We start from the raw sequence: 26,998 nt of genomic DNA, 5'->3' as shown, positions 1-26,998 counted from the left end.
TCTCCTGGCCAGTCACCTCAAGGGTGTGTAGTTCCTGGGTGTGACTGAACTGCGGCCTCTGCCAGGATGCTCAATTTTTAAAGACATGAATTAGTCAAAGATTATTTGAATGGTTCCATCTTATAAGAAAACTGTGTAATCTTTAAAAAGGTACTTCATTCTATAGCTTTTCATCTTGCTACGCTCTTGAAGAACCTACCCAAAGCTTTAAGGTGGCGTTTCATAGGGAGCTCTTATGAAAGTACTTAAAACATCATTTGGATTGTGGGTTGCAGTTCCAGTTTTTAACTGAGAAAGTGTATTTTCTTTACCTCAAATGTTATTTATGCAACCAATAGTGACAAAAAACAAAACCACCCCCACATTGTCACCTAGAGATAATTTATTGTTTTACCATGACCCAGAAGAGAAATAACATAAAGAGAATATTATGAATCCCCACAATTTCTTTCCCCAACTTCACTGCACTAATTTGTCAGATACCACCAGCCTCCTAAAATGGATTGAGTACAAATGTGTATACATTTCTCTTTGCTGCCATTTCTCATGACTGCACCTTCAGTAAATTAAAGTTTAAAATTATTTTCAGTGGGTTTCCTACCTTAAAGAAAACCCTTTCTTCTAAGATGCCATTATTTACTGAAAGTCGTCTTTCTAGAACTATTAGTATTTTAAAAGAACAAATTCATTTTTAAAATAATTTATTGAACACCTACCAAGCATCTGGACTCTTCAGACTAGGCCAGGTTTTGACAGCAATAACTTAATTCTGCAGGTATACAGAAACAGGTGTCTTCTTGTCTAATTTATTCTAAACTATAAAACCAAGAACTGACAAAACAGGATAAGGTTTGTTCCATCCAAGACAGTGTTTGTTCTTGTTTTAAGCAAGACAATGTCTGACTTAGCTCTCTATAGATTTAGGCTTATCATCATTTTGAACTGGTTGTAATAATCTATATTTAACTGAAAGTTAATAAAAATACATGTTCATTTTAAAATAATTGATTTTGCTTGCATATCCCACCCCTTACCCCTAAACTCATGTATTTTTAGAACAAGATTTTCCTGCATCCCCATTACCCACTTCTTCCCACCCCACACCCCTCACGTCTTCCTGTAAGAACCCCTGCTACTTGCAGAAGCATCTCTAAGTCTAACATGCTTTGTTCTTCCTGGGGCAGACTAAAACCTTCAACTGTTAACTAGCTGAGGTGAGAGGGAAGACAAGCAAGCGCTGACCTGAACACACTCCCACAGTTCTTTTCTCCTTCCACCAGGCTGCCTCATTCGTCAGCTGGGAGTGCAGAGCTGTTACAACCCTTCTCCCCACTCTCCTTCCCAGCATATCCAACCCTGTTAGGAGACTAAACAATAGCAGCTGCCTAGTTCCTTCTCTGGATCAAAGGAATTTAAAACCCAAATCCGAAACCAGAATTATATCCAAGTTTCAATACCACCTTTCACTCATTCACAGATCTCATTCTATGTATCTTAAAACACTCGTCCTCACTGCTTAATGAGTGCTTTCTAAAGGGAGAAAATAAATCTTATGACCAACTAACTTTGCTGACTACTGTGTAATTTGAAGCGAGACATGATTTAGTAAGTGGAGATGAAAATGCTAAGAGATCTTAAAAATTTGTTAAAGTAACAGCAGACCATTGTTTAGAAGTCAACTTAATGCCCACTCTTTACCTTCCACTGTTTTAGGAGAAAAGAAAACCATGAGGTTGTGGTGTCTACTACTGAATAGAACTAGACCATCTGAAACTAAGGTCTTATGTAAGACAGTCTGTATTATGAGATGTCCAAAGTACTTCCCAAACTTTTGTTTGATCTGCAGAACTGGAGATGGCTTATCTCCCTATAACTTCAAGTTTGTTTCACAAAGCTTTGAAAACAGGTAATTTTTCAGATATAATAAAAAATTAATTTTAATAGCAAAATAACTACTTTTAATGTATAGTAGTGTGTCCATTCTAAAAATGAAACCTAAGCCTACGTTAGGAAAGCTTTTCAAATAATGCTTTTTATTTAATTCTCCGGTAACAGTTGAAATAAAAAGTCTACTCTAACTTTTATGAAAAGATCTATTTATACCATTTAATTTCCTTTTCTCTGATTCTACATTTCACTTTGCAATCTGTAGACCTTCATTTAGTTTCCAAGGTGGGGAACCCCAGCCCCCTATTTTTGAGAAATTGCTCAAAGAGGACACACAAAAATATGGCTCCTCTGGCAAGAATGGCTGTCACCGCTTGACTACATTTTAATAGTTCCTCCAGTTCACACAATGCATCTTCCATGAGGATGGTAGGATGAACCTGGTTGGCTTAGATGAGTACATCAGTATGATCAGACCCTGGAACAAAAGGTAATCAAATCCAGGATAAAAACTAGGAAAAAAAAATTCACAGCTATGAACCGTCACAAGCCTTCTCTTCTAATAAGCATATAACCAGGAAGAGTGGGAGCAGGTCAGGTCCAGAGCATAGCCAACAGGAATACTGCAAAATGCTGTCAGAAAAACTTCCTGCCTTGCCAGGAATTGCAGGCATCTGTTTTTTCCAGGAAAGAGTCCATCTTGGTGTTTTCCTATCCTAAATTTTCTAAGTATAAACATTTAAGAGTTCCTGGGGGAAGAAGGACTATGGTTTATAGAATACAGTCAACTTAAGTGGTCCCACTAGTCTTTCCAGTACTCTCTCTACTCTCAATTCATGGAGAATACCCTCTTACTTCCTCTGAGGAGCTCAGACAACCCATTCTCTTTGCCTAAAATGGTGACCTGGCAGCTAGGAAGTCAACTTTCTGGTTTGAAAACTCCCAAGGAGCTGCAGATGTTTACAGGAATGATTCCATTTTAGCACACTATTAACCTGTCTTACTTAAACCATCTACTCACCTTGTCTTCTGATTTGATAAGCAGCAAACTATGAGGTTTCTCATATCCTCCTCCTCAGTTCTGTGAGCTGATTTTTTTGTCTATAATCACATCAACTTTTTACTACTCACTCCAAAACTCTGCTCTTTTAAGTGATGTGTTCTGTTAAATAGATTAAAATACATTATCTGTTTACAGAGAGTATACAGAATAGCAACAGGGGCTAGAGGTACAAAACACAGACACTGACATTAAGGTCATACAAAATATATATAGAAGTACTCAACATTGACAATTTTTGTAAGAAGTTGTACATTTTGCTATTTCCCCCACATTTTTTCCCTCTGTGGATCCTCTGGAGTTGATTTGAGTGTCCTTTGCATTGTTTCTGAAATTCATTACCAATGGAACATACTGATGGAATTTACTTTCTATTCAAAGCAACAAGTGCTATACATGAAAGGTTTCCTCACATAGAATATTAATAAAGTTTATTTACAGTGTAAGCTTTCTGATGCTAAGGGCTGAGATGTGATTAAAGGCTTTGCCACATTATCACATTTAAGAGGTTCCCTTCCAGAATGAATTCACTGACATACGTAAGATGTGAATTGTCTCACATAACAAACATATCGACCTCTGTGTACACATTCAGCATAGTTTCACTTTTATGCCTCTAATAAAATACTAAGTGCCTTACACGTTAAGAAGCCTCATAGACTTCTGTTCTCAGGCCTTCCCCTTGCCTGCCAGGCCAGAGTAGAAACAAATACCCCACAGCTTGAAGAACTTTACTTTCTGGCAAGGTTAGGGTATTGTTTTAAAAAGACCTTCAAAAATTTCCATTAGGTTGACTAACATGCTACTGCTTAACTATAAACTGTTAACAGACTTTAGCCAGTCAAGAGCTACTGAGTGACTATCCTGAGCACTAATTAGATGTTGTAAGCCTTTTTGTCTATAACCCAATTATACTTTGCATTGAGCAGCTGATAAAAAAGCAATGTAAATAGTTTAAATCAACATTTGTAGCCTTTTTTTTTTTCTTTTCAGAAAACATATCTTTAAGTAGTTGCTTCAAGGAGTGCATCTGCTTAAGATCTGAAGCAACTGCAGTGGCTATCCCACACAGTATGATATCCCAGAAAAATGGGAACTAAATGCGGGGGCACAGGTTGTATTTAACTTTTGTTAAACAAAATGGCTGAATTACATCAGCATGTAGTTCTGGGGGAAAAAAAGAAAAGCCAATGTGGAACCAACCAAAGTTCATCCCCTCTTAAGAGAAGTCAGTGCTTTGATCAGGACCTGGAGTTAAAGCAGCTCACTGCTTCTCAATTGCTTCTCAAAAGCACCAGCAGTTTTCCATGCAACCATCATGTGGCTCACTCTGATGAAAATCCTAAAAGCATTTAACTTTACTGTACTTTAACACATAACTTACGTATACTTTTTTTTCTTATACTGAATGGATAGAAATACTCCAGTCACTAGCTGACTTCTTTGAAGTTTCCCCAGGAAACAGATGAAACTGCTTAGGAAGTATAGGGAATCTGTGGTTGGTCCAAGTTAATAGAAGCCAAAGAATGATTGCTGTGCAGTTTTAGTTTGGTCTGGAACTGAGGTCATGGCTACCCCCACCTCACTGGCTCCTTATAAAGACATGCTGTCTCATGGGCTTGAGTTGTTGGTTAGCAAACAAAATGAGTTTTAGTTCTGTTTCTTGACAGAAAATTTCAGTCTCCATGTGGGGTTCTTCTATTATGGGGATAGTTTTCAGATATGTTCTAATTCTATCGTCTAAGTTCCTGCAGAGCTGTCCACAATCCTTTGCATGCTCTCATGAGCTGAGTCATCTCTACCCGAATCCCTCATGCCTACTTATGTAGCCTCCTGATAGGTGGGTCTCTTGTATGTGTATCTGAAAATTCTGTCTTAGCTTCTAGGCAACCAAATGCATCCTCTTGCACAGATGAAAAAGATCAAAGTTTTGTAACCTCACCTCAGTCTTTAGTGATGAGAAGACATTGTGCAGTATGACTTTGATACAAACAACCCCATCTTAGCAAGTCACTGAACTTCTCAGAGCAACTAACACATTTACTAATGGCCAGGTAACGTTAAATGCTTTTGTGAAGTTTTTGGAACGTGTGGGGAAAAATGCTCCCTACATTTTCCTTTTTCTGAAAAGCAACAAAAACTACATTGTCTGAACTGTAGCATTTCAAGTTACAAATGATTCAGAAATTGTCCAAATCATCACATTGTTCAGTAGCTGACTGAAGAAAATTCTGGCCAACATCTTTGTTACAGAAAGATGTCAAAAAATGGCCTTAGTATGTTTCTGTATTTTTCTTAAGATGATAACAATGGAGTCACTTCTGATATTCCATGGTACTCACTGATCCATGCTTAGAGTCTGTGCGGGCGGCTGGCACCTTTATTTTATAAGTACGACAATAGCATAAGATCTTGGAGCTTTAGCATGCCTCAGGCTCTGAATATCCTCTTCAAAGGCTGGGTCAGGCTATGATATTTCAGGTACTCAAGATTCACAGGGCTTCAGAAGTACAAAAGTCCTGTTAGAAGTCAGGCACAATGAGTGCCTTATGCGTTGAGCATTGTGTCCAGTGCTGTCAGGGATATAAATATATCCCCTTCTCTATCAAAGCATCTCTTTTCGGGGGTAATGAAAACTTTCCTGTATGAAACAATGAAGGATTAAAAGACAGCATATAATCAAGTGCTAACATGTGGAGAAATGGCATTTCAGAGTATGACTAGTGCTTTAGGGATTTCTTCCAGAAGTGAGAGAAATGTTTTGAATCATTATTGCCGTATCAGTAGAATTTATCTCAGCGATGAGGATAAACCATCTACATTTGTGGCAGTCCTTTGGAACTATAGACTGGTGCACATACCCTCTCTCTCAGGAAGAGATAGAAATCTTTGGTTTGATACTCATCAGCACAGTCCTAGATTTCTATAGCTTTGGTAGGCTACCAGTGATCATATATGTAACTTATCATATATGTAACTAGTTTGAGCATGTCCCCATGTAGTTTTTGTTTTGTCTCTTTTCTGCGAGATGTTGGCAGAAAAGGGCTTATTTGTAGCAAGCAGCTTTTAACCACAGTATCATTTTTACAGAGCCAAACTCAATCTTTCAATTGTATATCGTGGTTGTTGAGAGTAAAATAGCGCCTCAAAGGTATCTTCAATACTGAAAAGCTTGACATTTTATTGTGTGTGCTTTTATCTCATATGGAAGTATGTGGCTTATCCACATGACTAGCTTTTCCCTATAGGGGCCGTGTGGAAGAATATGCCTACAGACTATGCAAAGGCAGAACACTCCTAATCTAACTATAAGGATCCTTAAGTGTGACTTTAAAAAAAATCTGTTGAGGATGTCTTTTCCCTTCCATGAGCACACATCGCTGAAATAATTTTAGAAACAAAAGGGGGAAATGGCTTGTTGACAAATTCTCACTTTACACACAACTTTTCAGGAATGCTCCAAATGCATCAAGGGAGGCTGGGCTGTACTCAGAGGCTCGCTCTCTGGTGTGGATTCTGTGATGCAGAGTGAGGGTAGAGCTCCGAGTGAAGGCCTTGCCACACTTAGTGCACTTATAGGGCTTTTCTCTGGTGTGAATTCGCCGATGCAAAATAAGGTATGAGTTTCGGTTGAAAGCTTTTCCACACTCACTACATTCATAGGGTTTCTCCCCAGTGTGGATTCTCTGATGTTTTGTAAGGTCTGAGCTCTGGCTGAAGGCTTTCCCACACTCATTACATTCATAAGGTTTCTCTCCAGAGTGGATTCGCTGATGCAGAATGAGATTTGAACTATGACTGAAGGCTTTGCCACACTCATTACATTCATGAGGTTTCTCTCCTGTGTGGATTCTCTGGTGCAAGACAAGGTTTGAGTTCAGACTGAAGGCTTTCCCACACTCACTACATTCATAGGGCTTTTCTCCAGTGTGGATGATTTTATGGCGAATAAGGCTTGAACTCCTTGTGAAGCATTTACCACATTCATCACATCTATGAGATTTTGTTCCTGTTGGAACTTCTTCAGGGGTGTTAAAGTTTGAACTCAGACTGAAGCTTCTTCCCAATCCTTTACCCTTCTCCCTGGGACCTCTCTCTCCTGTGTTCGTTTTTTTTTCCTTGACCACAGCTGGCCCTGAATCTTTCTTTTCTTTTCCAGTTTTCTCCTCTGAAAGATTCCTCTGCGGCCTTTCTGCTGTTCTGCCTTGCTGTTCACGTTTTTCTCCAAAATCTTTCTGGGTTCTTCCTCTTGTGTCCCCACGTGATGCTGAGTCTTCTGTGATTTCAGCCTTCGAGGTTGACTGCTCATTCTCATTCCTGCTTTCACAACCTGACACAATAAACAGAAAATACATATAGCACCCTTTTCCTTTTAATCTACAGGTTAATTGAGTGACACTGTTTTCTAGGAAGATCCTACATGCCTGTAAAACAACTTCACAATATTAATCAAGGATAAAATAGAAAAATGAGATGAAAAATAAGATAAAAATAGAGTAAACAGGGAATGAAGTTGGGAAATAGGAGGGCAGGAAGAGTGCAAAGGATAACAGAAGGAACATGCAGAGGGGACGGGAATGAACAGACCTGCTGGGGAATGAACAGAGGAAACAGAACCAGTTAAGAAGGATGAGGAATCAAGGAACATAACAGGTAACAACCCACAGTTCTATTTGGTTAAGTGATCATTAATTTGAAGAAACAAATATATATTTTAAAAAATCATGTTCTGTTTCTAATACAAGAATCTGAGCTTAAAAAGAGAATGGACAAGTCTTTCCTAGAAAATGGTAAGTGATATTAACAGAAATAAAGGAATATCATTAGTAAAGGAAAAGAAGAAACTCCATTCTGTGAAGTTTTTTATCAGCAAGGAGATGGTTAATGGCAAAACAAGGAGCTCTGAGCTCTGGACCTTCAGACATAGGAAATAATTGCTCTTTACCAGGGAGAGCAGCATAGAGCTGACAGCACTCAAGTAATAGAAACAAGAGTGAAGAAGTTGGTTGGGGCATTAGCAAACATAATCAAAACCTTCACTGAAAGACAACTGAGAATAGAAAAGAAAATGAAACAATTCCAGAGATAGCATATTAAAACACTAGAATGCTTTTATTGTAGAGTGATATATTCACTTTGTTTTAAGGTGAGATTATAAACTGTTCAATAAATATATTATTTTACTTATCTTTACTTACTAATTAGGACCCCCCCCCCCAAATATCCCAACTCTATTCTTTATTTGACCTTAAGAAGCTTGCCCCAGAGGGTCTGTACTATCCCAGACAGGCCCTTGAATGCATGCAACTCCTTAGGGAGCTGGAAAATGTTTAACCCCCGACTTTAGTGATGAAATTGCCATAAATACTAAACCAAGTGTAAGGCAGAAATTGGTCTACTTCTGAATTCTAAGCCAAGGTCCTTGACTCTATGGATACTCCCCAGATTGAACTGAATTAAAAAAATTTTCTTCTTGGAGTAGGTAATACCCAACTCATAAACATGGATCAGTTCTTTGGCTTAATCTCCAACTAATCCAAAGAGTAAGTATTAAGCAACCATAAATCCCAGTTATCCCTATGGTTTGAAGCAAAATTTGTGGTTTCTTTAGTAACATCCATTCTTTATGAAGTTTCCCTTTATTTATCCTCCCTGCCTTCCACAGGCAGAAGCCTCACAGTGGACTTCCCTATGACAGGACTTATTTGAGAAGCTCCTTTGTAGTACTGTCTCTCGGGATGACACCTAGCAGAGACAAATGGGAATGTTTGTCAGTAGTGTGTCTGTCTTATCTGGTTGAGGCTGCTTAGAACTTCTTTGTTCTTACTATACACCCAGGAGCCAGAGCTCTTCATAGATTACTATTTGGTTTGAAAACTGGGGATCCTAATCACAAGAGGTATAGGTGCAAGTTTATAGAATTACGCAAAGCTGTCATAGAGAAGCACCCACAAGATGAAAGAAGACAGAAAAAGCCCATAGAAGGATGCTTGCTTGCTTTGGTAGGTTTAGGAACATGGTCCCAAGTTAGAAGTAGAACAAATGATGAATTCTCACTTGCCCCTCTATACTAGGAAATACAGATACTCCCCGAATAGAGGTATCTAAATTGTAATCCATAGGGAGTGGAGAGCAGAATCTTCCCAGGTAAGAGTGGTGGAAGCGGTGAGGAATCAGAATACGCGAGTATTTCTGATTTCAAACAGTAAAAACTACCTAGAGGTGGTTTAAAAAGAGAAAATCTGCCCTGGCTGATGTGACTCAGTTGATTGAATGCCAGCCTATAAACTGAAAGGTCACCAGTTCAGTTCCTGGTCAGGGAACATGCCTGGGTTGTGGGCTAGTTCCCCAGCTCGGGGGGCATGCAAGAGAGAACTGATCAATGTACACCAGTGTTTCTCTCCCTCTCTTTCTCTTTCTAAAAACAAATAAAATGTTAAAAAAAAAAAGAAGATCCACTTGTAATCAGGGAGTCACAGTACCAGGATTTACGGAGTTAAATTAACTCAACTGTTCTCATTCTTTATTTGGTCTAAAGCAAGGGGCTCAGTAGTCTCTAAATCCTTGCCAACACTCAATTGAACACATCAGAGATCTACAACTAACAAAAAGAAGCAAAGCAATCTTATAAGACAGTAATCCTGCAGTCTTACCCTGGGAAAACACGTTCCCAAAAGTCTCCTGCCTGCTGTCCCTATTGAGGTTCCTCCGAGCCAGGTTCTGACATCCCCATTCCTCCAGGATAAGGGACACAGCCATGTCCTCGATCTTCACCATTGCCTGAAATATGAGATTCCCAGACTCAGTTCCCCCAAAGTTCAGAGACAAACCCATTGCCCAAACCTGGGGTTAGGGACAGAGGTGATTTACAAACCTACAGTGTGCTGGGGGAAAAAAGTAACTATGCCAGGCTCTGGTGGACTAAGGGGTGGGTGGGTACAGCTACTCTGTGGACAGGGACTTCAAGAGTTGAGTGTCCTAGGTGGAGATTGTCAAAAAACCTCTAGGAAGAGACGCAGATATGAGGAACTCAGGAGGGCAGAGGGGCCCACAGCTCACCTGGGAATCTGCCGTGAATAGTGCAGATGCCGTTGCCTGGTCTTTGGGACTCTCCTCATGATGAGAGGCAGGAACATGGGTAGCAGGAAGAGCTGAGGGAGGAGAAAGAACCGAGTAAAATCTGCTTTGCTCTTGGCCTCCCCTCTAAGAAGAGCCCAGAGGTACTCTTTTTTTCCTGTATCAGAATATTCAATGTTCAACTACAGAATAGGTAACTAGAGAGAATTAACAAAAGAAAAACCACGACCTCTGTTTTCCCAATTATTTCTATTCTTAGGCAGGCTAAGGAGTCATATAAAAGGATCTTTAAAATTACCCGATCCAACCCCTGTGTTTTAAAGAATAAACAGGTAACTGAGAGAGTACTCTTGAGAGAGTAAATAACTTGTCCAAAGTTATACATTTAAGAATGGGTAAGTCAAATCTAGAACCCAGGTTCTACTCTCAGCTACAAAAGTAGGTAACATTCAACCCATGATTCAAGCCTGGCTCAAAATTTAATTTTAATTTTCTCCAGTTTAAAGAACAAGTGATAGGACATCAGAATCCCATTTAGGCCTTGGCCACGTAGCTAAGTTGGTTAAGGCATCCCAGTATGCCAAGGTTGCAGGTTTGATCCCTGGTCAGAGCACATATAAGACTCAACCAACTAATGCATAAATAAGTGGCAACAAATTGATGTTTCTATCTCCGCCCACTCAAAAATCAATAAAAATTTTAAAACAACCCCATTTGTTAAATGCAACATACCTTTACAAATATTTAGTAGTAATCTTGAAATAAAGGTAGAAAGGGGGGGGGGTCTTCCTACTTCTGGGTTAAGTTTTGCCATTTTTTGCCCCTCTACTTTTCTCCCTCACATATCCAGTTTGTATTACTGTTTTTAAAAAGTTTATTTATTTATTTTTAGAGACAGGGAAGAAAGGGAGAGAGCGAGCGAGAGACAGACAGACAGAGAACTCAATGTGTGGTTATCTCTTATGTGCTCTCCACTGGGGACCTAGCCCACAACCCAGGCATGTGCCTCTACTGGGAATTGAACCAGTGACCTTTTGGTTCACAGGCCTGTGATCAACCCACTGAGCCAAACCAGTGAAGGCCATATCCAGTTTTTTGGTGAAATGTATATACATGGTTCAAAATGTTAATGAGCTATTTATAAAGGTATAAAGGTATATGATACTCATCTAATAAAAATATCTATATCATAATCACACTAACTGCAATGGGGAAAAATTCAAAAAATTTTCTTTAAAAAATTTTAAAAAAATATTTTATTGATTATGCTATTACAGTTGTCCCATTTTTCCCCCTTCACTCCTCTCTACCCTGCATACCCTCTCCCACCCATATTCCCTTTAGTTCATGTCCATGTGTCATACTTAAAGTTCTTTAGCTTCTACATTTCCCATACTATTCTTACTTTCCCTGTCTATTTTCTACCTACCATCTATGCTACTTATTATCTGTACCTTTCCCCCCCTTCTCCTCCCACTCCCCTGTTGCTAACCCTCCCTTCCTGTTCTAGTTGTTTGCTTAGTTTGTTTTTGTCTTAGGCGTGGTTGTTAATACTTATGAGTTTGCTGTCTTTTTACTATGGTTGTTTTTTATCTTTTTATTTTTTTAAAAATATTTTTATTTATTTATTTTTAGAGAGGGGAAGGGAAAGAAAAAGAGTGGGAGAGAAACATCAATGTGTGGCTGCCTCTCATGTGTCCCCCACTGGGGACCTGGCCTGCAACCCAGGCATGTGCCCTGACTGGGAATTGAACCAGCGACCCTTTGCGTCACAGGCCCGCGCTCAATCCACCGAGCCACACCAGCCAGGGCTATCTTCTTTTTCTCTGATAATTCCCTTTAACATTTCATGTAATAAGGGCTTGGTGATGATGAACTCCTTGAACTTGACCTTATCTGAGAAGCACTTTATCTGCCCTTCCATTCTAAATGAAAGCTTTGCTGGATAGAGCAATCTTGCATGTGGGTCCTTGCCTTTCATTCTTGGAATACTTTTCAGCCCCTTCTACCCTGTAAGGTCTCTTTAGAGAAATCAGCTGACAGTCTGATGGGAACTCCTTTGTAGGTGACTGTCCCCTTATCTCTTGCTGCTTCTAGGATTCTCTCCCTCATTTTAATCATAATTATGACGTGTGTTGGTGTGTTCCTCCTCGAGTCCAACTTCTTTGGGACTCTCTGAGCTTCCTGGATTTCCTGGAAGTCTATTTCCTTTGCCAGATTGGGGAAGTTCTCCTTTATTATTTGTTCAAATAATTTTTCCACTTGTTGCTCTTCCCCTTCTTCTGTACCCATATAATTTGGATGTTAGAATGTTTAAAGATGTCCTGAAGGTTCTTAAGCCTCTTCTCATTTATTTAAATTCTTGTTTCTTCATTCTTTTCTGTTTGGTTGTTTCTTTCTTCCTTCTGGTCCACTCCATTGATTTGCATCCCAATTTCCTGCCCATCACTATTGGTTCCTATACATTTTCCTTTATTTCACTTAGCATAGCCTTCATTTTTTTCATCTAATTTGCAACCAAATCCAACCAATTCTGTGAGCATCCTGATCGCCAGTGCTTTGAACTGTGCATCTGATAGGCTAGCTGTCTTTGTCACATAGTTGCATTTGTTCTGGAGTTTCGATCTGTTCTTTCATTTGGGCCATTTTTTTTGGTCTTGGTGTGCCTGTTATGTATGAGGGGCGGAGCCTTGGGTGTTCACCTGGGCGGGTCAATCCAGTCTCCGGGTTGTGACGCTGTACGTTGGGCAGAGGTCGAAGAAGGAACAATGGCGCTTGCTCCACTCTCTGCCGGATTTATCACTTCTGCCACTTCCCCCAAGCAAACTGGGCCCTTCTGGTGCTGATTCCTTGTGGGTGCCTGGTTTATCTGCACGTGAATGTGGGACCACCCGGTTCTGCAAACCGTCTTGCATGCCAAGCCCCTCCATGATCTGCCACCTCACTGGATCCACCTGCTGCCGCCCCACGTGCCCAGGGTCCACCAGCCACCACTTTTTTTTTTCCCTGTGATCCCTCTCCACCCGGCTGCCTGACTCTGCCCCTCCTACTGGTCTGGATGAATGTGTCTAGTTTAACTCCTTGGTTGTCGGATTTCCATACAGTTCAATTTTCTGTCAGTACTGGTTGTTATTTTGTTTCTAAATTTTTGTTGTTCTTATTTTGGTTGTGTGAGGAGGCACAGTGTGTCTACCTATGCCTCCATCTTGGCCGGGAGTCCCAATTAAAAAAATTTTAAAGTGCAAAATTAAGGCCCTGGCTGATGTAGCTCAGTGGATTGAGTGCGGGCCTGCGAACCAGAGGATCACGGTTCGATTCCCAGTCAGGGCACATGCCTGGGTTGCAGGCCAGTTCCCTGCAGGCCAACTCCCAGCAGGGGACACACGAAAGGCAACCATACATTGATGTTTCTCTCCCTCTCTCCTTCCCCTCTAAAGATAAATAAATAAATAATATCAAAAAAAATAAAGTGCAAAATTAAAATCCTCCCTTGCTGAGTAATACAGAAATGAATTTAAACTGAATTACTAAACTTGTAACTATTTCAGACAGTACAATAATAAAATAAGCTAAAGCCAAATGTATGAAAAGATCAAGTACCTAGCACTTTAACCTTCTGGGAGGAAAGAAACACTCTAGATGATGTATAGCGTAAAGAAGAAATTGAGAATAAATGCACATGCCTCAATTTACTACAGCATTATCTACTAAGTAACAACCGTATATACCAGGGTCTCTTAAACTGTTATTTCGATAACCTGAAACTCTAACCTGGCACTTAAGACCATGAATACCCTCTTAAATTTCCTGACTTCACCCCTTGTGGAGTGTGGAGACCTTATATACCCTAGGAGGTCATAAATGGGACTGTGTGGACAGTGGTGGGTTAAACATCACAATGTACTGATATATATGGGTTGCTGCAGCATGAATGCTGGCTATCCTCCAGAAAGCACAGAAGAGAATACTTCCTTAAACTCTAATAATTAAACTGATACTTATTTCTATGACCCTGAAATAATGCTTTTTCTCATGTTCTTCCACCAAAACCAAAAATTTTCCATTGTTCGAAGATTTTGAAAGTAACCTAGAAAAAGTGACGTTTTATATATATACATATATATTTTTTTAAATAAAATAAATTTTAAAATTGATTCTATAAAGTAATTTATGATGCACTTTAGTGTTTCAAAACCTAGGCTGAAAGTATATTATTTCTTCTAAGCACTTTTCTATAAAAAGCAAACAAACAACCCCCCCCCAAATCTGTTAGTCATCCATAATGCTAACAAGTCAATAAACAATGTAATGTCCATCCAAGTTCATTATGCACATTTTATTTACTTCTTTAGTAAAACTTAACTCCTGAGATTGGTCTGTAAGTTACATTTTTCCTAATAGTTAATAATGGCAATAATGTATAATAATAAAGACAAGCATGCTTCTTTATTACAGGTACTTAGCAACACAGAGAGGGCACACCCATTCTGGAAGAGTTTGCTTCTTTCCCCCACAACAAACCTTGCTTCTTACCCCGTGACTGTAAGAGGCGGGGTTTCCGAGATGAATGCTTGAAATGGGACTGGGTGGTCTCATGATGGTCAAAGCTTGAGGACTCCTGTATAGGATCCAGAGGCACCATCCCTCTTGCAATCATCTCAGGTCCATGAACTTGACCTGGGACCTGAGGACAGACAGGTTGGGTTTGTTAATATGTTACTTTTTAATGCGGACTTCAAATAAACAGAAAAGAACAAAAGTATACCAGGATGCAGTGGAGAAAAGGCCAGAATACTTTTTAATTTCTAAGCAAGGCAGGTAGAATAACCATTACAGACTACTAATAACTAGCTTATATTACTAGTAGCTTATATATTAGTTTTTTTATATAGATAGATAACATTATATAAAGTCTATCCCCAAAATATCCAACCATGTACTATGAAAAAGACATTTATTGAAGATATAAGATACAAGACACATTGTACATAGGACAATGACACCCCAGTCCCCTTCAAAGTAGGCACCTTGGGGCCTCACACAGTTCTCCCAATCATCACCAGCTGCCCCATCATATTTTCCTCAATCTCATTGATGGTGTGAAATCTCTTCCCTTTCAAAGGTGATTTTAGCTTTGGGAAAAGCTGGAAGTTGCAAGATACCAAATCTGGGCTGTAAGGGGGCTAAGTTACCCGGGTGGATTTGATGTTTCACACACACACAAAAAAAAACCTCCGTGTAAGACGTGATGCATGAGTGGGTATATTGTCATGGTGAAACTGCCAATCACCAGGAGCCCATAGCTGTGGTCTTCTGGATCACCCTAATAGTTTCTGTGGAGGAATGTTCATGCTTACCAAAAACTGATGCAGATTTGTCGCTCTACTCACTCAGTCATTTTGAATGTAATAGCCACACAGTACACATGCTCACTCAATGGCACCCACCCACCGCTACTGACTAGTACAGTGAGGTCATCAATGTTCATACATGCACATTGCAGTCCACTCTCCTTGGCTGCTAGGTTACATCAATGTCATGCAAACCATTCTCATTATATTAAGAATGGCTGGACTTTTTCTGGACAGACCTCATAAATACATATATAACGTGAATAAATATAGCTATTATATATAAGTAGTAGCTTATATATTAACACTTATAACTAATCTAATACTAAGTCGACTAAACTAATTTTAAATCAGTAACTTTCTCTTTGTTCCAGTTTCAAACTCTGTGGGCTGCTCACAAATTTCACCCCTTCTCACCTGCTGTCCTGATAAATCAAGCTCCAAATCTTCCAGAAGGGTCACAGCCTCCTCCCCACTATCAGGACGGTATTCCTGCAGCCAGACTTGAAGCTCCTTGGGCAGGATGGAAAGGAACTGCTCCAGCACCAGCAGCTCCAGGATCTGCTCCTTGGTGTTTATCTCTGGTCGTAGCCACTGATGACAAAGTTCCTTAAGTCGACTCAGAGCCTCTCGAGGCCCAAAAGTGTTCTGATAACAGAAGTGCCTGAAACGTTGGCGGAAGATCTCTGGGTCAGGAGGAGGAGTCTCCTGCAGGCTGGAATCCTGCCCCCACATGTGGTCTTCTTCATCTTCCTCTTCCACCTTCACTATTACGATACCATCCTTCTCCTGGGCAGCCTGGGGGGACAGACCAGTGGCTTCCCTTGATTCAGCAGTCATCATTCAGGGTCAGGGAACTGACTTGATCCAGACAGGGTCTGTGCTTTCCTTTCTGTCCTAGGAGAGGTTTCTGATATGTTTCTGTAGTATTAAAAAAAAGGAATTAGTACCTTTATGAAAAGTGACCTGTGCTGTAAACACTTCATATAAGACTATACATCAAGGCTCTAAGAATGCCTCTGAATAGTAAGGAGAAAACGCCCCCCACTCCGAGTCACAATGTTTTCACAGTCACTTTATACATTAAGGTTTGCCTCTAATGGGCAAATTCCACCACCAGAATGTTTGTCTGATTCTGAGCACCTTACCTCCAGGAGGACAGCAGGTTACAACATCATGCCTTTTTAGTGCTTAACCTGGCAAGAGCGAATGTCAGCAGGGTGCAGGCAGAGACTTCAAACATTATTTCATCCCACAACAACCCCAGCAGGTGGGCACAAATATGAGTACCACTTTCCAAATAACATGACTGGGCTTAGATAATTTAGGTACTTTTCTCAGCAGCAGATGGCTACCTATTTAGTAGAATCAATGTTCATACCAAATATGAAACCCTAGAAGGGGTAATCTACCATGTAGCTATTTCTATTATTTTTATGGGTACTGTGGTCAGTCTAAAGGGAAATGTGGGAGCTGCCTCTCCCTCCACACAGAAGGCTGCCAGGGTGCCTTCATTCACAAGTTCCTTTTAGGTATTGTGACGTTTCCTGCTTTAACTGAGACAAGTTTATGGAATAAAGGATTACTTTATTTACTGTATAAAAGAGGAACATGGAGAAGACTTCCAGTCAAGATGGCGGGGGCATAAACAGAAATGGCTCACCTCTTTGCACACCCACATTAAAATTACAACTAAGATATAGAACAACCATCACTCAGAACTGTCAGAAATCAAGTTAGATGAAACCTGACAACTATGGAATTAAAAAAAAAAAACACATCCGTCCAGACTGGTAGGAGGAGCACAGACACAGAATGGGCTGATCCCAAATCATGGGTAGTGGGTAAGTTTGGGAGGGATATATTGGAAACAAGGAGTCCCAGCCCCACACTAGGTACCCCAGCCCAGGGTTCCAGTGCCAAGAAGGTAAGTCCCCACAACTTTTGGCTACAAAAACCAGCGAGGATTGAGTTGGTGGAAGAAACTTCTGGAGCCCCAAGTAGTTCCTCTTAAAGAACACACACAAGGACTCACCTACTCAGACTCACTCCCTCTGAGTTCCAGCACTGGGATAGTAGCTTGAAAGGCACTAGTGGCAGACAGGGAGGAACTGAGGTGTCAGGCATCAAGGTGAGCAGAGGCCATTGTCCCATTTCTAAACCCTCTCTCTACAGAGCCACAGAGTCAGAAAGCTGGTGCCTCTAATACTCCATCAACCTGGCTAACACTGTTTAACCCCCTTGGAGATTTCCAGACCCTGCCCCATCCAACTTATGGGCCCACCCAAGCTGCTTTTCCACATGAAAGGCTGGTATTTGCTCATGCTGCAAACCTTCCTAAAACCTCTCAAACAACTAACAGCTGGCCTCAGTGAGCCCCAGGCCTGGCATTAGCAGCAGCCAGCCTAGATTCATAGATCGGCTTCACCTGGGAATCTCCAAGCCCAGCACAAGTACCAGCCATCTCAGATTGCTTTACAGCCCAAGCAGGGTGGCACCAGGAAAAACATTGGTGGGGGGATGACCTTGGCTTGTACCACCCAGGAAAACCCAGAGCCAATGCACCCAGTGGACAGCTATAGACCACACTGGAGTTACCACTATGCTGCCCCGGCATAGCTAATCCTCTACTGAGGGCAGAGGTTGGTGGTAAGTGGTCACAGCCAATCCTTGCTGCTGACTGGCCTCGGTAAATCCCTCCCACTGATCTGCCAACAGCAACCCAAGCTGAACTACAAGAGGAGGGTGTTCTCAGCCCACACAAAGGGTGCAACTTGAGTACTCAGCTTGGGTGATAGGGGAGGCTGTGCCACTGGATCCTACAGGACACCTACATTAGGCTACAGTACCAAGACATGGAGCCAAAGCAGCTCTACCCAGTACACAGAAACAAACACAGGGAGGCCGCCAAAACGAGAACACAAAGAAACATGGCCCAAATGAAAGAATAAAGCAAAACTCCAGAAAAAGAGCTAAAGGAAATGGAGATAAACAATCTATCGGATATCGAGTTCAAAACACTGGCTATAAGGATGCTCAAGGACCTTCATGAGGACCTCAGTAGCATAAAAAAGATCCAGTCAGAAACAAAGGATACACTAATTTAAGTAAAGAACCATTTAATAGACATGCAAGTCCAGGAAGCACAGAGTCCCAAACAAGATGGATGTAAAGAGCCCCACTCCAAGACACCGCATAATTAAAATGCCAAAAGTAAGATAAAGAGAGACTCTTAAAAGCAGCAGCAAGAAAAAAAAGTTAGTTATCTACAGGGTAGTTTCCATTAGACTGTCAGTTGACTTCTCTAAAGAAACTTTGCAGGCTAGATGGGATTGGCAAGAAATATTCAAAGTCACGAAAAGCAAGGACCTATAGTCAAGATTGCTCTACCAGCAAAGCTATCATTTAGAATCCGAGGGCAGATAAAGAGCTTCCCAGGCAAGAAAAAACTAAAGGAATTCATCATCACCAAACCTTTATTATATGAAGTGTTAAAGGGACTTATTCAAGAAAAATATCAAAACTAGGAACAATAAAATGGCAAAAATACTTATCTATCAACAATTAAATATAAAAAACTAAGCATACAAGAACAGAAACAGATTCATGGATATGGAGAGCATTTTGATGGCTGCCAGATGGGAGGGGGCTTAGTGGAGTGGGTGAAGAGGTAAGGGAATTAAGAAGTACAAACAGGTAGTTGCAGGACAGCCATAGGGATGTAAAGTACAGTATAAAAAATGGAGTAGCCAAAGAACTTATACACATGACCCATGGACATAACAATGGTTGGGGGATTGCCTGAGGAGTGGAGAGTGTCAGTGAAGGGGTCAAAGGGAGAAAAAATCAGGACAACTGTTACAGAATAGTCAATAAAATATAATTTAAAAATAAGTAAATAAAGTTAAGGAGGTATAAAAAGAGATGAATATGGGGTTGGGGATTGGGTGAAGGGGTCAAATGGTACAAACTTTTTATAAATTAAGTAAGTTCTGGGGATGTAACATACAGCATGGAGACTATAGTTAGTAATACTGTATTGCACATTTGAAATTGCTGACAGTAGATCTTTTTTTAATTTAATTATTTTTCAAGTACAGTTTTCTGTCTGTTACTCCCATTCCAGCCCCCTCCCCCGTGCTCCCCACCTCCCTCCCATTTCCACCCCCCTTAGTTGTTGTCCATGTGTCCTTTATACTAGTTCCTCTAAATCCCTTCCCTTTTCCCCCTGAAATTCCCTCCCCTCTCCCCACTGGTCGCAGTCCCCCTGTTATCTTGCTGACAGTACATCTTAAAAATTCTCATCACAAGAAAAATTTTCTAACTATAGTGACTGAAGTTAACCAGACTTATTGTGGTGGACATTTCGCAATATTGAATTATTATTATGTTGTACATCTGAAACCAGTATGTTATATGTCAATTATATCTTTAAAGAAAGTGGCTTTAGAGATTCTTAGAGAAACTACAATTACAGGAAATGCTAATGACACAAACACATTAACAAGAAAATGGCACAACTGAAGTTTCTATCCAGAGCAAGGTTTTACTCAACCAGGGTTGAAGGTGAAACGCAAGTCAACCTAAATCAAATGAGTCAAACAGAGAGAAAAGTAGGTACTTTTAAAAAAAGGGTGTGAGGAAAAGAACTATTGTAACAGATGTATGCTGGGACACATAAGCTGTTACATACATTTAACTGCCAAAAATGACTAATTATCCTTATTATCTACACATTTAAAAAACTTCAAATTATTTTCTAAACTGTTTACAAATCTCCCAGATGAACAATTTTAGTAGATCGTAAGCCTGTTTGTTAAAAATATTAAAAACCTTTTGATTAGTTTGTAAGAACAGTGATTGATTTAGGGCCATGGAAATATCAAGGTACTAGCTGAACTTCAACAAAAATTTACCATGGTTGGCAGGCCATGGTAAACAGAGCCAGATGACAAGGTGTTTCTTCCAGACTTGACAAATCTCTGTGAAGCTTCTTTTTCACCTTTACATCCATCAAAATTAAGCAACAAATTCAAGTTTTAGACACAGAGCATCCAACTGGTGTATCACAATGAGTTAAGCCAAGAGCTTTAAACTAGTGAAGCATTTTTAATTACATGGCTCCCACAAAAAATTATTGGTAATTTTGGTGGCAAAGGGATTGTGTGCATTTAAAGCACAAAAGTTATTTTTAAATAGCACAATTTAATGTATTTTCATTTTGTTATACAAAATATAACAGTACATGTAATTCTGTTTTTAATTGATAGGAATGTGTGGCCATAAAAGTTTGGAGATGACTGATTTAACCACAAAGAATATGATTTTAATCTACCTCATTTTTTTGTCCTTAGTGAAAAATAGAAATCCACAATCCTTATTAAACTAGTAGTCTATAACAATAAAGAACATTACATTCAAAAGGGCTTTCTTCTTAAATGTAAAGGAAACAGGGTAATTAAGTCATTTCTACAATGACATTAAACTGGCAAAAAGTCCTATTGCATACCATAGTCTAGCCTTTCCTTTTGATTCCTTCAGACCTGTTTTGTACCCCACTTCCTCCCTGAGGTGAATATTGTTTTTTCAACCTCAAAGTAGTTTTCCCAATAAAGTCCTTACGGCTACAATTACTCAGTTTCCTAAACATTTCTGCATATCCACAATATGCAAGTGTCCTGCTAGACTGAGGGGAATAAATAGATGCGAAGCACAATTCCTAATTTTATACAAATTATTACAGTACGAAGTAGAATGTGCCAACTGTTCTAAGGTTTCAACGGAAGTGTTGGAGGAGCCCTGAGAAGTAACTGATACACTAACAAGGCAGCTTCTAGGATGAGGTTCCCTGGAAACAGGGCGTCAGAATAGCCAAGATCTCTGCAGGAAGAGGCAGTGCGTGGGTAACCCAGGAGATTACCCCTTTCGCTAGCTAGCTTAAGCCAAGTAGAGGCTAATTAATTCCTATAAACCTTAACTTCTTTATTGTGAAAATTCAAAAGAAAGATTATCTTTCCCTGCTACGTCTCCCACAGTTATTTTCCACTACCATAATTCAACATATACACATCTCCTGCCTAGTCTAGCGTCACCCCCCCCCCCCAATACAGTTCCTCTAGCTTCAATTTCTCCCTGTTCCAATATGGACAGTATGTCAAGATCAACACAGTGTTGCCAAAGTATGCTTCTGGTCATTCCCTCCTTACCCTCAATCACTGTCACAGAATCCTCGAAATCCACCAATTTAACATTCAAACAATACACCACACTGTACTTTTCCACTCTCACCTCCTACTACTCTTCTTAGTAGTGATTCCCTATAATTCAGCCTTTCTGGCCCATTAATGTTCCGTAATGGTCAGATTTGTACTAACTTTTCAAGATGTATAATGTTCCTGACATTTCAAATTAATTAAGTTTACCTTCCTCCTTTGAACACCCTTCGTACTTTCTTTGTCCCTAAATTAACGCACTTGGATTCTCCTTGTATTATCATTGTTTGGGTTGCAGTTATCTCCACCTCCCAATTAAATTTTAAGCCCCTCAAAAACAGGGACTGTTGTATTATTTGTATTTACCTCCTAGAGTACCTAGCAGTTTAATTCTGCTAAAATGAATAGAAGAAATAAGAACTACTCAAACTATTACAGCCCCCCACCCCTTGCCATCTTCTAATTGCCTTTACCGTCAACTAGTGATCACATATCTTATTAACAATATCTCAATCACTCAGGCTCAGAATCTAATCTTTCTTGACTCCTCTCTTCTTATATGCTTTCTCCCTTAAAGGCACCAGGGAGAAGCAATTCTTTGTTCATACTTATTTTTTTCTACCTAGTTCCATGAAGTCCAGCTTCCTCTCTTTGGTTCCCTGCCTTCATTTTCTCCCCCCGTTCCCCACCCCCCCCCACCTTACTCTCAGATTATTTTCCCTGAACTTTACAGCCTTGCAATCAACAATTTCAGTGTCTGGTCCTAGTTTCCTCTTAAGCTTCATTTCCCAACAACTTCTCCCCCTCCCTTGCAAGAATCTTTGCTGTCCAGCAAAATGAGTTTACTCAGCATTTCCTAAATACACCTTGTATTTTGATTGCCATACTCTCATATTATATTCAATGCCTACTTACCCTTCAGAACTAAGCTAAAATGCCACTTGTCCCTCATCAGTATTCAATTCAAGACGCTTGTAGTAGGTATAATAGTAAGAACCAGTATTTATTGAGTGCCTTCTATATACCAGGTATTATATTAAGCATTTCACACAATCGTAAGAGGTAGGTACAATTACCATCTCACTTTACAATGACACAACTAAGGTTTACTGATGTTAAATATACCCAAGGTCACAGAGCAATTAAATAGTAGAGCCAGGATTTGAAATTAAGTCTGTAGCGCCCCTCAGTTCAGGCTCTATCATATCAACTCCCCCTGTCCCAACATGTGGGGTAAGGAAAGGCTTCTGTGCATACACAGACTCTAAGAGGTAGGCCTATGAAGGATGACCACTCAGGAATGGGCCTCATCTGACATCCACTGCTTTCCACTAGAGAGCTGTTCAACTAAAGAGACACAGCAGAAAATGCAAGTGGGAATCACCTATTGTAAAATCAACCAAGTAGGGCGTTCAAACAGGACAATAATAGAAATAGTGCAGTAACTACGCTAGCATCAGAAATCTTTTTCATAAAAATTCTATCCTGTATTAGCTATATTAAGGAAAATGAAGGAATGGAATCTTGATTTATATCCACATCCAGCACAGAGTTTTAAGAGCAGGACACTCTTTCGGTCAGTGGAACTTAAAAGGAAGAGAAGTAAGACTTAAAGAAAAAGATGTGAGAGTATAGACACACTCCCTGTTCCCCCAATTCAACAGTACTTCTTCCCCTCCCTGCATTTCTCTATTCCTACTCTGAGCAACAGGAAAGTCACAACAGAAGTAAAAGGGCTGGATTTTCTTTTAGTTTTCCCAGATAGTGTGGGAGCACACAGCTTTCCCCTTACTTCTAACCTCCTGGCCCTAATGGTCTGCACCCATGTGCTATTTAGTTCTTAAGCTTTCTTTTTCTGTAATTTTTCATGCCTTCCCTCCTCAAATGAACTGTTGTTAAGGGTATGCTTCTTTGTACCTATTGGACCATTTAGTACAATTCCTCACAAACATCAGTTTTTTAAAAAATACTTGAATGTTATTATTTTTCTGCCCATTCACACAGCATTCAATATTGCCTTCAGAGTTTCTGGAGGCAAACTCTTCCAGAGTTGCTGGAAGAGTTTCATGAAGCTGCTCTACCACTTACCACAAGATAATTTTAAGCAAAGTAATCTATGTTTCCTCACCTATATAGTAACAATAAGAAACAGTATTTGCCTCAGAGTTCTTGTGAGGATTAAATGAGTTAACACACGTAAAGCACTTAAGAGTGTCTGGCTGGCATTTAGTAGACACCAAAGAAGTGTTTTAATTTTATAAAATAAACTTAGGAGGTGTAACTCGTACTTCCCAATTTTCAGCCTACTTAAAAGATAAAAGCAATGGGAGAAATCCTGCCACAATAAAAGCAGCACAGGTTAGAACACTTAAATTTTAGTGTCTCACAAATAAGTCCACATATGTGAGTTACCAAGAATGGGATGGTAACTCATCCTTGATATGAGGACCCCAAAAAAACATCTTCTGGAGGGCAGGCCCTTTACAGTGCAGGCTTTCCTCACTACCTGAGTGTTCTAGGAACCCATCTGTGTCAGTGTACCAGCTGGCGTTGTGAGAGGCTGTGTTTGGTTTCAGCGAATTTTTTTTGAAGACTTTCAACACCTTTGCTCATTTCATGTTGGGTGATTTATGTATGCAAATCACCTGCCCACACTGTACTGTGTGTTCAGCAGTTTTTGATCTTGACCAAAACAACTGGCATGACCCCCATGCCCCACCCTCCTCATTCACCTGATCTCATCCAGAGCAACTTCTATTTTGTTTGTTTCCCCAATGAAAAAAGTTCTCAATGGGAACCAGTTAGCCATTGTGGAAGAGGTGAAACAAACAGCAAAAGCACTAAAATGTATCAAAAGTGAGGAATTCAAAAACTGTTTTGAGCAGTGGAAAAAACTCTCAATAGGTTTAATGCATGGAATGGAGAGTACTTTGAAGGTGACTAAAGTTTAAACTGTAAGAATACACAATTTTTTATAAATAAATTCCATTTGGGGGGACGGGGGTCCTCCCTCGTATTTAACCTCCCTGGCACTCAGTATCCTTACCTGTCAAATTGGGAGAGGGAAGGAACTGGGAGAAGAATACTACCTCTGGGGTCTCTCTGAGCTGAAAAACATTCTGACATTCCATCTGATTTAGATAAGATTGCCCCCAGCAACCGGTTCTTACCAAGGATAAATTGGCCTGTACAACTTTTCTTACAAACAGGGCTTGGAGTTACAAGCTCACTTTATTCCAAAGGCTATTTTCTAAACAGATCATTATTTTCTTTCCAGGGTGTAGTCTTCGAAGTTTAAACAAACTGCCCCCCTCCCATTTTTGAACAGAGCTATAAACTTTTAAAATGTTGAAAAAAGGTACCTTTAAAAGACAGCTAGCTATGCAAAGAATGTCAATACTACCCCAGAAAGAAACATTAAGATTTAACCCTGTGTATTTAGATGCAATATAAAGTCAGAAAACAATGTAAATGCTTAGATCAAGTGGAAAATAAGCAAAATACTATGGCATTAATTAGCTAGCTTCCCTCTTTATATTTTAAGATTGGTGGAGCCCTGGCTGCTGTGGCTCAGTGGATTGAGTGCCAGCCTGAAAACCGAAAGGTTGCTGCTTGGATTCCCAGTCAGGGCACATGCCTGGGTTGCAGACCAGGTCTCCAGCTGGGGGCATGTAAAGGCAATCAATCGATGCATCTCTCACACATGGATGTTTCTCGCCCTCTTTCCCCCTTTCTAAAAATAAATAAATAAAATCTTCTAAAAAAAATGGTGGAAACCGCCTAAAATAATGAACAAGAATATTGCACAGTAATTCAGAGGCAATACAACTTGGAGAAACATTCTGGGGCAAGCTGTCCTTATGGTTCTCTGTGTAATAAAGCTATTCATTTGGCCAGCATCTATAGTAAGAGTGCTTTGTTGACCTGGTTACAATGAATTGTCCACAATTCAGTTCAACACATATTTACTGATCACCTCTAAATCCATGGAGCACTGGCCTGTACAATAAATGCTTTCTTTGATCCCAGGCCATGGAACCGCCACTGGCACTGCAGGGAGGGGAGGGGGGCACTGTCGGAGCAAACTGTAGCTGACTTTTTTAATTATTCAATACACTGACTAAATCGAATTTCAAAATGAGAAGGGCCTTTTGAGAAAACCTAGTTAATATTATTAATGACAAAACTGACAGCTGACAAAACGTGTTGTCTTATTCAAGGTCACTCAGGGAATCATTCCCCTGATCCCACAGTGTAATTTCCACAAGTTCTCTTCACTCTCACCCACATCACGTCAAAGTAGCTACCCAGAACGGAAAAAAATCCACCTAATCTTTCTGATAGGTAAGGTGGATTTCTAAAGCCTTCAAAAATACTCCATAAAGCATAGAGTGTGTGGAATGTATATATCTCTACTAGATCCGAATCGCTTCTTGATCCATTCTAAGCTTCAACTATTCTTTAATCCCCGTTCAGGGGTGGGGGTGGAGTGAGGAGAAGGGATGATCTGGAAATATGCATGGTGCGCTTCAAAACGTGCCCATTTCTCGGCCTTTCACATTTTCCACCTCAAGGCCCCGAAGGACCCCGAAAAAAAAATCCCACTGGAATCAAAGCAAATGGCGACAGAGGGAAAGCAGAAAAGCCAGAGGCTGGGGTCATGGGCTCACGACCCTGTCCTCAGACACATCTGACGACGTCGACATTGTGGGCGAGGGACCCGAAAAGGGCAGCCGGCCTCTCCCCAGTCCCCGCGCACCCCTGGTCACTAGACCCTCGCTCCCTTCCCGCCAGGACCCGGGGGTGGGGGGAGGGGGACGTCTCCCGAGGAAGGACGTCTGCCCTTCCTACAGCCGAGCCTGGAGAGAGGACAGGCACTCTCTTTACATCCAGCCGGGTGCCTGAAAGGGGACCCCAGGGACGCAGCTACAGAGCCCACCCTCACACATACCTCTCCGGCGGCCCCGCCCGCCCTCCACAGAGGCCGGCCCAAGTCTCACCGTGAGCCCTGGGAGCGGCCTTGGGGCGCTGGGAGAGAAAGGGGAGCTGGCTCTGGGGCTCAGACCGGTCAAAGGGCGCTGCACAAGGACCTAGGCCCTGCCGACGCCTCGACACAGACACAATGAGTCACAAAGGCCGGAAGTGTGTCAGCACCTCGCCTTCCGGGGCCGTGCTGCACTTCCGGGTTCTCTCTAGGAGTGCTGGAGGATTTTGCTACTCGGTTTCCAAATCTCTGGACCCGGCTCCAGTTGTTTGAGTGGGTGATCAATCCTCCAGCTTTGAGTTTCCTGTCCCCAGCTCCTGCGCCCCGAGGTGGTGCTGGCGGTTCAAACTTTATGAAATACAGACTGTTTGGCCCAGGCACCAACTCATGTGAAAATTCAGTTTCTCTGCTCATCCATCTTGGGTAG

At 40.8% G+C, this 26,998-nt stretch overlaps 1 protein-coding gene across 3 annotated transcripts; it reads right to left on the bottom strand.

Moving 5' to 3' along the window:
• Nucleotides 1–530: 530 nt before the first annotated feature.
• On the bottom strand, nucleotides 531–26,719 carry ZKSCAN1 (zinc finger with KRAB and SCAN domains 1). 3 transcript variants are annotated; one of them, XM_037044449.1, is made up of 6 exons: nucleotides 26,588–26,719; nucleotides 15,793–16,296; nucleotides 14,558–14,708; nucleotides 10,007–10,098; nucleotides 9,601–9,727; nucleotides 531–7,277 (listed from the first exon to the last, which is right to left on the bottom strand). In XM_037044449.1, exons 2-6 carry the CDS (start codon nucleotides 16,216–16,218, stop codon nucleotides 6,382–6,384), a joined length of 1,692 nt encoding a protein of 563 aa, XP_036900344.1. In that variant the 5' UTR covers nucleotides 16,219–16,296; nucleotides 26,588–26,719; the 3' UTR covers nucleotides 531–6,381. The 3 variants fall into 3 exon arrangements, with proteins under 3 accessions (XP_036900344.1, XP_036900507.1, XP_036900430.1); XM_037044612.1 differs by having other exon boundaries at nucleotides 15,793–16,285; XM_037044535.1 differs by lacking the exon at nucleotides 26,588–26,719 and adding an exon at nucleotides 26,539–26,558.
• Between the last annotated feature and the right edge of the window lie 279 nt (nucleotides 26,720–26,998).

The sequence above is a fragment of the Sturnira hondurensis genome, unplaced genomic scaffold (assembly GCF_014824575.4).
Source record: "Sturnira hondurensis isolate 20B ecotype Veracruz unplaced genomic scaffold, ASM1482457v3 Scaffold0000059, whole genome shotgun sequence".
Lineage (NCBI taxonomy): Eukaryota > Metazoa > Chordata > Mammalia > Chiroptera > Phyllostomidae > Sturnira > Sturnira hondurensis.
This window is presented reverse-complemented; position numbering and strand designations above follow the sequence as displayed.